This window comes from Arvicanthis niloticus, chromosome 2, assembly GCF_011762505.2.
Source record: "Arvicanthis niloticus isolate mArvNil1 chromosome 2, mArvNil1.pat.X, whole genome shotgun sequence".
NCBI lineage: Eukaryota > Metazoa > Chordata > Mammalia > Rodentia > Muridae > Arvicanthis > Arvicanthis niloticus.
In genome coordinates this window covers 126,699,244-126,712,728 of record NC_047659.1, presented here as the reverse complement: position 1 = coordinate 126,712,728, position 13,485 = coordinate 126,699,244, and the positions used below count along the sequence as shown (strand labels likewise).

The following is a 13,485-nucleotide window of genomic DNA, read 5'->3' as shown; positions in this document are numbered from 1 at the left end:
GTGGACGTACCACCTGGGCTGTAGGTTAGGACAACTGAAGTTTAGTAAATAATTGCTGGCCCCAGGTGAGAGGGCTAGAGATACAAGTTGGGTCCTAGACGTGAATTCGGCTTCTGGAGTTCAGTATCAGAGCTTCTAGGGAGCCAGGGGTGAGTGGGCTGGGTGTGGCAGGGCTGACCTTGGACTGAATGACTGGGAGTGGGTGAAAGTTGGGCTGGAGATTGAGTCCCTGAAGAACTCAGACATTTTGCTTCTGGTAGTTGGTGCTGGATTACTAGATCCCTTAACTGAAGTGCAACTGGGGAGCGGACATGAGGTTATAGTAGAGCCCTGATGTTTTATGTCACGGGAAACTGAGAACTAGAGATTCAGACAGGGCTTTGAGGTTCAACTCTGATGGGAAAATAAGAAGGTCCACTTCATGTCTGCACAACTGATTGTCACTAAGATGTGCTAACCCTGAGACTTCACAGGAGATCGAAAGAGAGGCTCCTTCCTTACTGACTGACACATGCTCTTGGCCCTGAGGTGTGCTGAGAGCCCTGGGTGAGATATACTTTGGTCCTGAAGCAGGGCTTGAGCCCGGACGTTCCCCTAAGTGGAAACACAGATAAAAACTTGGGTATGAATTGGGAAGAGAAAGATGAAGAGGTTTGGGTGGCAGAGGATGGCATGGTAGATCTGACCAGAATCTGTTTTGTTAGTCCGGGGATTTCATAGGGAACAAAGCCGCACACAAGGTATCTCTGACATTGCCTGACACTACCAAAGACTGGAGAACAGCGCCACCTCCTGGCTGCCTGAGGCCATGACCCTCCAGCCCCGGCATAACCATAGGGCTTTTAGAGAGACTAGAGAGTGTCTGATGTCTTAGCATCCTAGAATAAAATGACCCTTTGAGCTCGTTTCTGGTGAGCCTAAGATTCTGTTCTTTTACCAACTCCCCCTCCTCACCAACACACCTGCTATTCGGACCCGGATTAGCTTTGGTGCCTAGCATCTGGAGAGACTTAGAGAAAGAAAGCATTCCCTTCCCCCACACATATAAAATCATCCAAACCCAGGGGAGATCAGGCAGGGAGAATGTTTCTTGGAGAGACAGGCCCAAGGAAAAGCAGCCTGATGTAGGGACAGTTTCCTTGTAGCACCCTATAGCCAGCCTGGTAGACACGCATGGTTCATAGTTCTCTGGCCACAGGTGAGATATTCTAAGCAAGAAGAATTTACTAGAACTGCCACTCTCGAGTAACCCAGAGGTGTCACACAGAGACAACTGTGCATCACTGTGCTATATCTCCAGGCCCCTTTTAAAATTTTATTTTGTGAATTGCCTAGGCTGGTCTTGAACTCTCCCTGTAGCCCCAAGGTGCTCCTTGACCTTGTGGTCCTTCTGCCTCCATCTACTGGGATGGAAGATGCTGGGATTAGAGACCAGCTCAGGTAGGCGAGTCTTAACTTTATCTCTTCATTGGCGAGCTCTGCAAGATCTCCTTGGATTCGGGCTTTTCAAAAAAAAAAAAAAAAAAAAAAAAGATGAGCTTCGACTTTTCTGGAGGGATCACACAAACTAGGAAAGAAGACCAACCAGGCCAAATTACAGAAAAAGAAACCAGGGCTCAGAGAAATCAAGTGTCTTGTCTGGGGCCACCCAGAAAGGCCACAGCAGCCCACAGTGGTGGCCTGGCTCTGGCATAACACACACGTACATCCACGTGACACTTGCTACTAAGGACTCCATAAACAGACCCGGAAGGGCAAGAGGGTCAAGGGAATCGGGAAGTCTAGGGTCTGGACCTCCCCGTCTCCTGCACAGTGGCCTGGGGCAGGCTGGGAATGCTTCCATCCTTCAGGAAAGACATGAAAGCAGCTTTCACAAAGTAGAGTCTGAGGCCCACAGATAGGCCCCCTTTGTTCGTGGGCTCTCCCTCCCCTCCCTGCCCAGCCTGCAGCAGCCACCTTTTTGAATGGCTGGCTCTCACACTGGAAATTTGCAACACAAATGTGCAGCCTGTCTCCCTCTCAGCCTGGCCACACTGCCCCAGCCTTTGGGGGCCTTTTAGAACCCACCTCTCTCTGGGGTGCTCTCTCTCTCTCTCTCTCTCTTGTTTTTTTTTTTTTGTTTGTTTGTTTGTTTGTTTGGTTGTTTGGTTGGTTGGGGTTTTTTTTGTTTTTTTTTTTTGTTTTGTTTTTTGTTTCAGCTCAAGCCCCAGGACCCTAGACACCGACACAATCACTAATTAAGGCTGGGTTAAAAACACATCTTGGGAAGGAGCCAGCACTGAGCGAGGCCAGCCAGAGCAGGGTGGTGGGAATCAGAGGTGGAGGCTGGATTTTCATTCTTGGGAGTCTTCCTGGCTTTCTCACCCCATCTTAGTGGACTTGTCAACAAATAAGGCATGAGATGGCTCTCAGCTCCCCTAACCATGCAGCTTGGCTTTCTGAGCGCAGGACTGGTCATAAGCTGTATCTGCCTCCACTTGCTAAGTCACAGCCTGTCTCCACCTCCTGACTGAGGAGGCAGGTGTCGTGATCCTCACCTCTGCTCCAGATTCTCTCATGGGGCAGAGGGCTGTTTCATAGGAATCACTGGCCGCCCTAGCCAGTGTGCCTGTTTTAGGCTTCTTTCTTATCCCAGCTGATGAAGTGCTTCCTGTTTAAAATGACCTTTCCTTCCCCCACAATTCTTGAGCACTTTTGTGTGTTTTTGGAATTGAAGCTTCTGCTTCCCACAACTCTCTGAAGGCACCAGTGAAGAGAGGTGCTGGGTCCCCCTGTTTCTCAAGGCCCAAACCCAGCACAGAGGACAGAGGCCCATATATTGCCACAGTGGCAGAAATGAGACCCTGGCTCTTGGGATAGCGAGTGCAAAGAGCACTGTGGGCTGGAGGGTTAGGGGAGCTAATTACATGTTTAATAAGAATTTGTAAGAGAAGGAAACAGATGCTCACTTAACAACTGGCCAGCCGGTGTGCCTTCACCCTGGAGGGAATGTAAGTGGTACAACTATTGGGTTCTGGAGGAGAGTTTGGCAGGCACTCCTTCCTCCTTCTCCTCCTCCTCCTCCTCCTCTCCCTTCTGTGTGTATGACTTGTGTGCACACCCATTATTTTGTGTGTTTATGCCAGCAGCCATGAGCCACAGTGACCCTACTGAGGTCAGAGGGCAGCTTTGGGGAGTTGGTTCTCTCCTTGGACCATAGGCTCCAGGGATAGAATTCAGGTTCTTGTACAGCAAGCACTTTCACGCGATTTTAACGCTTGGCAGCCTTTTAAATAGTCAAAGTATTCTCTTACAGCACAACAACAGTTCTGCTCCTAGAGCTCGCCAAGACTGATGAATTTACCCATTCTCACTGAATCTTGCAAAGATTCATAACTTTTAGACACAATTTTATTTATTTATTTATTTTTCATTTTTTGTGTGTGGGTGTTTTGCCTCATCTATGTCTGAGCTCCTTGTGCATGCAGTGCCCATAGAGGCCAGGAGGGGGCACTGGGATTCCCTGGGACTGGAGTTACAGATGGCTGAGTCAACCTGTGAGATCAAACATGCGGCCTCTGAAAGAGCAACCTGTGCTCTTGATCACTAAGCCACCACTCCAGCTCTGAGTGTGATTCTTAATGTACAGCCTCCGACTAGAATTAACTTAACCGTTCCTCAAGGTGAGTGGATAAGCAAGCTGTCATAGTCATACAATGAAGGAAAAAAGGCCGGGCAGTGGTGGTGGCGCACGCCTTTAATCCCGGGCACTTGGGAGGCAGAGGCAGGCGGATTTCTGAGTTCAAGGCCAGCCTGGTCTACAGAGTTCTAGGATAGCCAGGGCTACATAGAGAAACCCTGTCTCAAAAAACAAACAAACAAACAAAAAAAAAAAAAAAAAAAAAAAAAAAAAAGAAAGAAAGAAAAGAAAAGATAAAAAGACCTCATTCCTCGATCCCACGCCCTTTACAAACTGAGCCATCTCTTCTTTGCCTGCTTGGCTATATTGCCCAAGCTGGCCTAGAACTCCTGGACTCAAGCGATTCTCCTGTCTCAGCCACCCAAGAAGTTGACACTTCGAATACACACTCTCCAATACTCAGTGAGGCCCACTTAAGAATCTGTTTTATAGGTTCTAATTTATATGGATTCCAAAGAAAAGAAACTTTTAAAAAAAGTGTGAAAGCTGTTATTCCCAGGTATAGAAACTGAGGCCTTAAGGGCAGAAGGAGCTTGCAAGGGTCACAGAGGTTGTGAGTGACAGAAGGGAGAGGAGGCAGGTCTCTGACCTCTGTGTGAATCTCTCTCTTCTGACCCACAGAGTTGCATGAAAAGCCAGCGCTTCTGCCTCAGACGCCTTTATGCCATTCTTGAGAACGCTTAGCTACAGGATAGAAAAATCTGGAAACATCACAGTTCTCCTAAGGTCTCTGTCTCTTCTCTCCCTTCACACTTCTCTGAGGCAGCTTCAGTGTTGGGCTGTCTTGACACATTGCAGAGGTTGCTCCAGGGTTTGGCTGTCAATATCTGCCTGTTTACAGCTGCAGCTGGTATAAATCAAACACAGGGACATTCTGATAATTGGATGACAAGGGAGACAGTGAACAATTTTCCCCACTAAGGGGGGAGAAACACTTATTAGTAATATTATCTACTCCATAGTGAAATAAAATTAATGTGTGGACAAAACAGAATTATAGGAACTTGGAAAAGGACAGTTTTGGAGCACAAAGCCATGACATTGTTGTAAATATAATTATTAGAATCCTAGTGTTATTCACCATTTTTCTCAGAATAATCATTCAACATTATATTCTGTTCACCACAAAGATGAAGGAAAAGTTCGGTGTGGGTCTTAATTAGTGGGGGCACAGAAACCACTTTTCTCCATTAGTTTGTCTGTGTGATGCTAAAAATGGCACTTTTGGTTGACTTCTGCGCAATTGACTCTCTGACGCTGACAACACTTACGGAAATGGAGGTATAAATGTGAATTACAGCAGTGGCTGGCGCTGATGCCCAGTCTGAGGTCAGTGGAACCTGAGCAGCGCCTCAATCGGAGAGGAATACCTGTCACCTCGGAGGTGAGAGGGGACGGTCCTGGGGGTAGGGCTGGATAGGGGCAAGAAAAATTGATGTCTCACCAACTCACAGAAGCCAAGTCAAATGGCCCATGGCCAGCGCTGTGTCCACAGGCTGGTGAGGACATGTAGTAACTGTTCATAGTGTATTGTTTCTTCAGTAGAGCTCTAGTGGCTTTGGTGGCTTTTGGTGGCTGGTGCCATGTAGGGACCATGGTGAAGGCATGGTACTCGGGCACATGGAGAAGTAGCAGGCACAAGTGTTGCAGGGTTGGTGAGAGTCAAGAGACGGCTTGAAGGCTCCTTCCAGGGTGTGGGGCAAGCTTCTGGGTTGAGCTGTGAGCTGGGCTGGGTTTTTCCTGTCAATGACAGGACTCCGCTATGCATTTTTTCTGAAAGCCATCCAGTTGCTGGAGAGATCAATTCGGCTCATCGATCATCAGAGCCAACTCAGTATGATTGCCTGGAAATTGATAATATTTTGCTTTCTTCCTCAATGTCAGCCGTGTTCCTCGCTCTTATTTTCTGTCACAATTATCGGGTCTTGGAGGCTTCTGTCACTCAGTGTGTGACCCCCCTGCTCTCTGCTTGAATAGACCTGAAGCACTTATCATCATCATCATTGTTTGCCACCATAAACCCCTTCTTTGGCTTATGATTCCTCACTGAACACTTAAGATTTTATGTGGGATGTGGTTCGGTGCTAGCTAGAGCTTTTGGCCAGGATGATGTGCAAAGCCCTGAGCTTCGTCTCTGGCAACACAAAAATATTCAGCCTCTGGTTTCTTTGCACTTGAAGGGATTTGTTTGTTTTGTTTCTTTGTTTGTTTGTTACTTGGTCAAATGGTTTCAGAATTGGACTAGAATCTCATGCTTTGAGATTGTCAGTCGCAAAGTAGAACATTTAACCAGAGTAGACAGTCCCCTGGAGGTCTTCACAGAGCCTGGCTCATGTGTACCTTTCAGACTTGACCTCTGTTTGCCACAGGTGTGTGGCAGGTGGCAGGACGATGGCAAATGGTGTCATTTGATGAGGATTGACACCCCTTCCTTCTAACACTCAACATTTACTTCATCTATGTCTAACCCCAGAATTAGCCCCATCCAATGCCCCAAAAGCCAGTGCTTCAAGATCTACAGTGTCTTCAGCATCACCAGAGGCAGCTGGGTTTGGGCCACTTTGTCACTCAGAACAGAGTCAACAGCTATTTCACAGTCTCTATTCCTGTCTTACTGTAGCCTGAGTGACTCTTGTTCCTCCAGTCTGTGTCCACTGGGACTGGCCAACTCCATGCAATAGGTTTGCTTATCTGGCGTTGCTGTAGAGTCTGGACCCATCCCTGGGGCAAAAGGCAAATGTTGAGTCTCCTGCCTGACCAGACCGTGCAGTGACCAAGCCTTATCAGTGTCCAAGCCTTATCACGAAGGATTGGGGTGTTACTGGATTTGAAATAACTGTTCGCCTGGAAGCCTGCTCTCTGCTGAGAATTGATTTGCTGTGTCTGAGGGTTCAGAGGGAGGTGTGCAGGAAACATGTGCTCGTGTTTGCTTCCCCTTTGACTTCTGGGAGGCCTCATGACAAAGAGCAAAAGCTTTCCATCTTTTTCAGAACCCTTTCCCACATGCAGGTGACAAATCTTGAAGGCTCCATGAATAGGAAGAACTGTGAATGGGTGACCTGTGAATAGGGCATTGTATCTGAGACTGCAAGGGCCAAGAAAGTCTGCTAGCCTGGGAAGAAGGGCCCATTTGAAAGCATCTACTCTGAAGCTATTTTGATGGAGGACCATGTGAAAAGTCCCTTCCTCCTCCTTGGACTCTGGTCTTGTCCGTGAAATGAGGGTGACCGTGCCTGCTCTGAAGTGGATGTGAGGAGAGTAGTAGGCAGGGAAGGCCATAGGTTGGAGGTGGGGACTTGGCTGGGATCTCCTTTTGAATCCTAGGGAGCAGGGCAGGAGGGGAGAAGGCAGAGGAGGTAGAGGAGTTAGAGGAGAGATTAGGCCAAGAGTAGGGTCTGAGCTTCATGACAGAGGACTTCTGATTCTGGGAATAAAGAGACCAGGGCCTTGGAGATGAGACATGAAGAAGTGAGAAGCCAGAGTGTGTGGAGAAGCAGGAAATGCAGAGGCTGTGCTAAGGGACCTCCGTATGTCCCAGGAACTCCCTGAAGTCCCACTTCCGGAGAGGCCCAGCCTGCCTGGAGAAGGAGTGTGATGTATGAGGAAGGCAGGAAGTGCAGATACTTGGCCCAAGAAACAAGGCCTAAGTCTGGTGAAAAACGTACTCGAGTGGCCTGGTGTGGAGGGAGGGGCCTGAGGCCGCAGCGAACAGGTCCCATGGATGCTACGGGGGTCCAAGGCACCCCTTGTCAGTGGAGGCCAGAATCTGCAGAAGGGGCCCGGTGCTCAGTGAGAAGTGAGCCTAGGCAAGCATGGTGGACTGAGTTGGTGCTGGCCAGGCTTACAGAAATCAGCCCTGAGCAGAATTAGGGAGAAAGAAGAAACATCGGGAAGGAGGGCTGCTCTCCCTCTCAGAGACCAGTTCAATCATGCAGAGCAGACATATGCTGAGAAGACTCCTCAATGACCAGTGGTTCCAGAACAGGGCAGGCCAGAGCTGACAGGAACATCCTCCTGAGCCAAGGCAGCTCTTCCCCTCAGTGTGGAACATGGTGTTAACAGGTCCAACTCAGGGGAATTATGAAGTCCGAGAAGACTCGGGCACACTCCCACTCCCTCTCGGTGCCCCTTCTTCCCTTTCAGCGCTAATCCTCTGGGAATGTAACACTTCTGCCAGGTGAGGTGGCACATGTCTGTAATTCTAGCTCTCAGGAGGCTGAGGCAGGAGGATTATGAGTTAGAGGTGAGCCTGGGCAACACAAGTGAATTCCAGACAAGCCTCAGTTACATTTCGAGGCACTGTCTCAAACCTCACCTCCAAAATGTAAGCTTCTGGAACAAGAAGGGCCTCCATTTGCTTCAACTCTACACAAGACGAAACACTGAGAATCTGCTCTCTGAGTGAATAAGAGCTAAAATGACCACAGTAGAAGTTTCTAGAGTGTTCCTTATGTGCCACGCTGTTCACTCAGGTGTTTCTCTGCACCTGGCCTGATAATAATGCTTATTACTTCTATCTTATGTCTAGGGAAACTGAGGCCCAGATAGGTTAAGCCACTGTAATGGGGAATGTAGCTAGTAAGATCGGAACCAGGGTTGGAGGTCAAATTTACCTGTGAGCATGGTGCCTCTGCCTCCTGCTGTCAGTAGACCAGGGGAAGGTCCTCTCTCCTTCCCCACCCCCTCTCTCTGAGGCAGTTTGCTTCCCTCACTCTTGCAGGAGGGGCAGTTTCACTGATTTTCAGCTCAGCCCCACGAGGTGGCCAGTGTGTGTGTGGCTTCACTTCTGGTGGGAAAGTTAGAGCTAAGGACTGGCAATGCCAAACTTGAATCCAGGTGGATGAAGACCAGGGCTTGTCATGGAGTGGTACCCTGGGGGATACTGTGGCTCTATCTGATTGTATCCTGCTGATCTTTCTGCAGGTCCCACCCAGGAGTGAAGAATGCCACTCTGGGTGTTCTTTGTGATCCTTACCCTCACCAGTGGCTCCCACTGCTCACCGCCCCCCTCCAGGTAAGCAGCAGGGACTCCTGCATAAATTGAGTCACCACTGCCAGTGTAAACTGCTCATCTCAGGAAGTGACGAGACACCAAGCCCCAGAGGCCACGCAGCCAAAATCTGAGTCTTTCTGGGAGTAAGGGGAACACTCGCAGTGTTCTCCTACCTAACCCCATCCTGACCTCTGACCCCCTTGCACAGGATGCAGCGACATGCAGATGCCATCTTCTCCAGCAACTACAGGAGACTCCTGAGCCAGATATACGCCCGCAAGGCGATCCATGACATCATGAACAGGCAGCAAGGGTAAGCGGACATTCTAGTAGCTACTTCCCAGTCACCTCTGCATCCAAGTTGGGAAGGGCTGAGGCAGGAGGTGGGGACCAAGCTTTGTTTCTTCCCTGATACAGCATGTATCAGTGTCTCTTAACCTTCTTAGTGCTCTGGCCCTTTAATACTGCTCCTCATGTTATGGCAATCCCCAACCATAACATTGATTGCTACCTTATAATTGTCACTTTGCTACTGTTGTGAATTATAATGTGAACATCTGACATGCAGATCTCATCTGCAACCTCAAAGGGGTCAAGACCCACAGGCTGAGAACCACCGGGCATGTACCCTTTTTCTGAATTTTGCTCAGGAAAAGTAGCCCAGGTCATACCTCCACTTAGACATACTGTGTGCCTCTCCCTGTCCTTGGCTCCAGCAGTGACCATGCTGAATACCATTGTTCCAACTTGATCTAGACTCCAGGCCAGAAACAAAGACTGAGCTTGGGGACATGTGTACACATGGGGACTGCACTGTGGACACAGGAAGCCTGTGCCAGGACAGCCACCATAAGTCTCTTCTCAGATCTTTTGAGACCAGCTGTCATTACCCCATTGGACAGACCCATGTGTCATCTCTAAAGGCTGCCCAAAGAGTTGCCAAGCCAAGATCTAAACAACCTGGCTTTGTAGTTCTTATTTTGAAAAACCTTTCAAAGTACAAGAATGCAATAGCAATGGGGTTAGCATGTGCTGCCTTTGCAGAGGACCTGGGTTCAATTCCCAGCACCCACATGGAAGCTGACACCTGTCTACAACTCCAGTCCCAAGGGCTCTGATGCCTGCTTCTGGCCTCCACAGGCACCAGGCATACATGTAGTCAAAAACACCTATACACATAAAGATAAAGAAACAAACTTTAAAGCTACAGTGGTACTTTCAGAGTGAACAGCTCCTACCATTTGCTCACTTCCCCTGTACGAGCAGCGCACAGGGGCACACCCAGACACGTGAACATTTGCCACGACGATGGTCTCTTTTTTGCTGAGCCATTTTTAAATTCCTCACTTCTTCTGAGGTAGGGTCTTCTCTAGCTCAGGCTGGCCTTGACCTCAACATGTATTTGAGGGTATCTCTTCTGAGCCTCCTGCTTTCCACCTTCTGAATGCTGGGATTTCCAGCCTGTGCCTTGCTCAGTAACCTTTTACCCAGTGGCACTTGTATCTCCTAACATCTAACACCACCCTCTTCTGTGTTCAGAGACACTGTCACTCACGATGCATATTTAAATCTCACAGTTGTCCCAACAGATTCCCTATACTTACTTCTTTGTCTGCTTACCACACGCATGCCAGGTGCCCTCCAAGGTCAAAAGAGGGCACCAGATGCTCTGAAACGGATTCAGTAACCTCATAATTAGTACCTGCCGTGACCTTCCCAGTGTGGGTATCAGAAGCTGCCACCCAAGTTTTTCCAGTTACTGGTGGGGTGGGTAATAAATTTGATCACTTGTTTTAATGCTCCATCTACAAGATTAGTGATCTGTGGGGAGGGTTTTGCAGTGGTACAGACATGCAGGCTGTACTTTCCACTCCCGGGCCCACTGCTCCCCAGATATTACTGAATGTAAGAATCCACTCAGACCGACTGGACATCCCACTCAACGGTGGCCCTCACTATTTTTCCTTTCCAAACCCATAGGGAGAGGAACGAGGAACAAAGAACCAGGTTCAGCCGCCGGGTGGACAATGTGTGGGCAGAGGACAAGCAGTTGACCCTGGAGAGCATCTTGGTAACCCTTCTGCAAAAACACAAATGGGGGTGGGGTACAGGTGGAGGAGGAAGGGCACAGGTTGGAGGGGCAGAGAGGTTTTTTTTGTTTTGTTTTGGTTGAGACAGTATTTCTCTGGGTAGCCTTGGCTGTCCTGGAACTTACTTTGTAGACCAGGCTGACCTTGAACTCAGAGATCTGCTTGGCCGCCTCTCTCCCAAGTGCTAGGATTAAAGGCATGGCCACCGGCACCCACCTGAGGGAGATTTTTCTAGGGACTTTGAGACTTCCTTCCCTCTGGATTTTCCCACAAGTGTGGGACCTAGTCATCCAAGCAAAGAGACAAGGCTCTCTGCCCGCTAAGCCATACATGTAAGGGGACTGCATGCTGGCCATTGCAGCACAGAGTAAGAGGCCAGGCTCAGCGTGTCTGAACTGTTATCAGTGCTTCTGATATGAGTCTCAGACCCTTAACAGGTGCCCCAAGGGATTGTTGTAATACAACAGGTACACCTCAGACCCCCCCTGTAAAAAGACCCATGTACCTATAATGCCCAAAACAAGCTGGATTTCCCATTCCTGGTGCTGATAGGACAGGCACATACTGTCATAAGAAGCAGAGCTGGTCATGACAGTTTCCCCATCTCCCTGATCCTCACATCCCCACCAGGAGTCAGGGAAGATGGAGACTGTTTCCCCTTTTTACAGAAGAGGAAAAGTAAAGCTAAGAAGAGGCAGGGCCGGAGAGACTGGCAAGTCCAGGCTGTCTTTGTCTGCCTTGGGATGTCTTCCCATAAGACCTAGTTCTAAAGACTGTAAACTGAGCACATGCACGTTCCGGCAGGACTCTGCTCCTGCAGCAGCCTAGGAAGCAAACTCAGTTGTCAGACAGATGATGAGGGAGGGGCTTAGTGAACCAGACTAAAGGCAGGATGCAGGCAGGATGCAGGCAGGATGCAGGCTGGCTTTGGAGCTCTCTACCCACAATTTCCTCCTCTGCAAAAGGAACAGGTGAATTCTGTTCCCTTGTAAGAGCTCAGAGGCTAGAACCACGGGAATGTTGTTGTCTCTAAGAATTCCAATGGCTCTCTTGTTCCCTCCAAATATGACAAGGGGCCTAAGAGAGGTAGAGACTTGTGGCTCGGTCCCTGTAACCCCACATTTGGGAGGTTAAGACAGGAAGACTAATAGTTCAAGGCCAGGACTGAAAAGAGAACTCAGCAGTTAGGAGCAGTTGCTACGGTGGGGTGGCAGAGGTCCTGCATTCCCAGCACCCACGTGGTGGCTCACAACCATCTGTAGCTGTAGTAGTCCCATGGGACTGAATGCTCTCTTCTGGTTTGAAAACATACATGCAGACAAAACACCCATATACATAAAATACACACATAAATAATTCTTAAAAATAAAAAGTTCCTGGACAGCTTAAGCTGTAGTTTAAGACTCTGCCTCAGAAGAAAATCTATGGAGTAGAAGAGAACAATTTGTACCCATCCCCTCTGCTAACCTTCCTGAGAAGAGGCCAACCTTTCTCTTACCTTTGCAACAACCATCCGGTGGATTCTGTGTGTGAAGCCCTGGGCTGGGCATCAGTTATATTCAGATCACGGGGTAGCTTCTGCTCTCATGGAGTCCACCTCACAGAGGCAGGGAGGAGTCCCACTTGTTCTTGTAAGGTTGGTCATTCAACTTGTGACCAACAGAAAGGTTTGTAGGGTGTATGGGACAAAGCTGGTCCTGTCTAAGGGTCAGGAGAGAAGCTCAAGGCCTCAGTGGCAGACAGTTAGCAGGGCAAGGGCTAACAGTGACAGTGGGATTTACACGGTTATGGCCATCAGCATCTTTCCAGCCAATGCCTCCCTCCTGTCTCTGGGAACCAGAGTTCTGGCCCCACCTGGAACCCCAGTCATTTTAGTGGCTCACGAGTCCTGGCATCTGGATTGAGTGTCTCTTTCTTTCTGCAGCAGGGATTCCGAAGGATGAAGCCTTCAGCGGAGGCTTGAGCGCCCTAGCCCCCAGACACACCTGTACCCCCGTTACTTCTCCTTCAGTCCTGACCTTTACCTTCCTCTGTAAATACAATAAAACCCCCATTCTCACCTGCAGTTCAGCTTCTTTTATTGTCAATCTGTTTTATTTTGTTTGTTTGTTTTTTTAAAAACATGGTTTAATATGGCTACCTCTCCCAAGTAGCATGATAACGGTGAGTATAACGGTGTGAAACAGTTGGAACTGGAGAGACAGCTCAGCTGGTGAGGTTCTTGCTGTGCGAGCAAGCATGAAGACGAGCTCAGACCCTAGCACCCACATAAAGTAAGACAGGAGTGCGTGCCTATAGTGTCAGAGATGGAGAGGCCAAGAAAAATGGATCCCTGAGGCTCGCTGGCCAATTAGTTTAGTCTGAGTCCCAGTGAGAGAGGTCTCAGAAAAAAAGGCCACTGTCCTTGCCTATGTAGTAAATTCCAAGTCCGTCTGGGCTACATACAACAACTTCTCAGAAAAACAAACAAACAAACAAACAAACAAAAACCCGAGTAAATTAAGCCTTAAAAATTGACAACTGTAAAGCCTGGATGATGGGATGTCTGGAATGACTGATTAAAACTGTAAAAATAACCACAACATTTAAAATTGGATGAGACTCCTACTTCTAGGTTTTCCCAGCCAACCTAGTTGAATGCCAGCAGGAAAGGGAAGCAGTGACCTCGGTCCTGAGACGTCTGAGGCCAGGTCTTGGGCAGCACTGGGGCTGTGAAAGACCAC

The 13,485-nt window shown here is 48.8% G+C and overlaps 1 protein-coding gene across 2 annotated transcripts in view; it reads left to right on the top strand.

Annotated features, from left to right (window-relative positions):
- Ghrh (growth hormone releasing hormone) overlaps window positions 1–12,821 on the top strand; it is a 30,902-nt gene extending 18,081 nt beyond the window's left edge. The window contains exons 1-5 of one of the 2 annotated variants that reach the window (XM_076928302.1): window positions 5,000–5,063; window positions 8,603–8,693; window positions 8,881–8,985; window positions 10,653–10,743; window positions 12,687–12,821. In XM_076928302.1, coding sequence (XP_076784417.1) covers window positions 8,623–8,693; window positions 8,881–8,985; window positions 10,653–10,743; window positions 12,687–12,725 — 306 coding nt within the window. In that variant the 5' untranslated portion in view covers window positions 5,000–5,063; window positions 8,603–8,622 and the 3' untranslated portion in view covers window positions 12,726–12,821. Of the gene's footprint in view, window positions 1–4,999; window positions 5,064–8,602; window positions 8,694–8,880; window positions 8,986–10,652; window positions 10,744–12,686 lie in introns of those variants that run through there. The other variant, XM_034493760.2, reaches the window with a different exon arrangement.
- The last annotated feature ends 664 nt before the right edge of the window (window positions 12,822–13,485 follow it).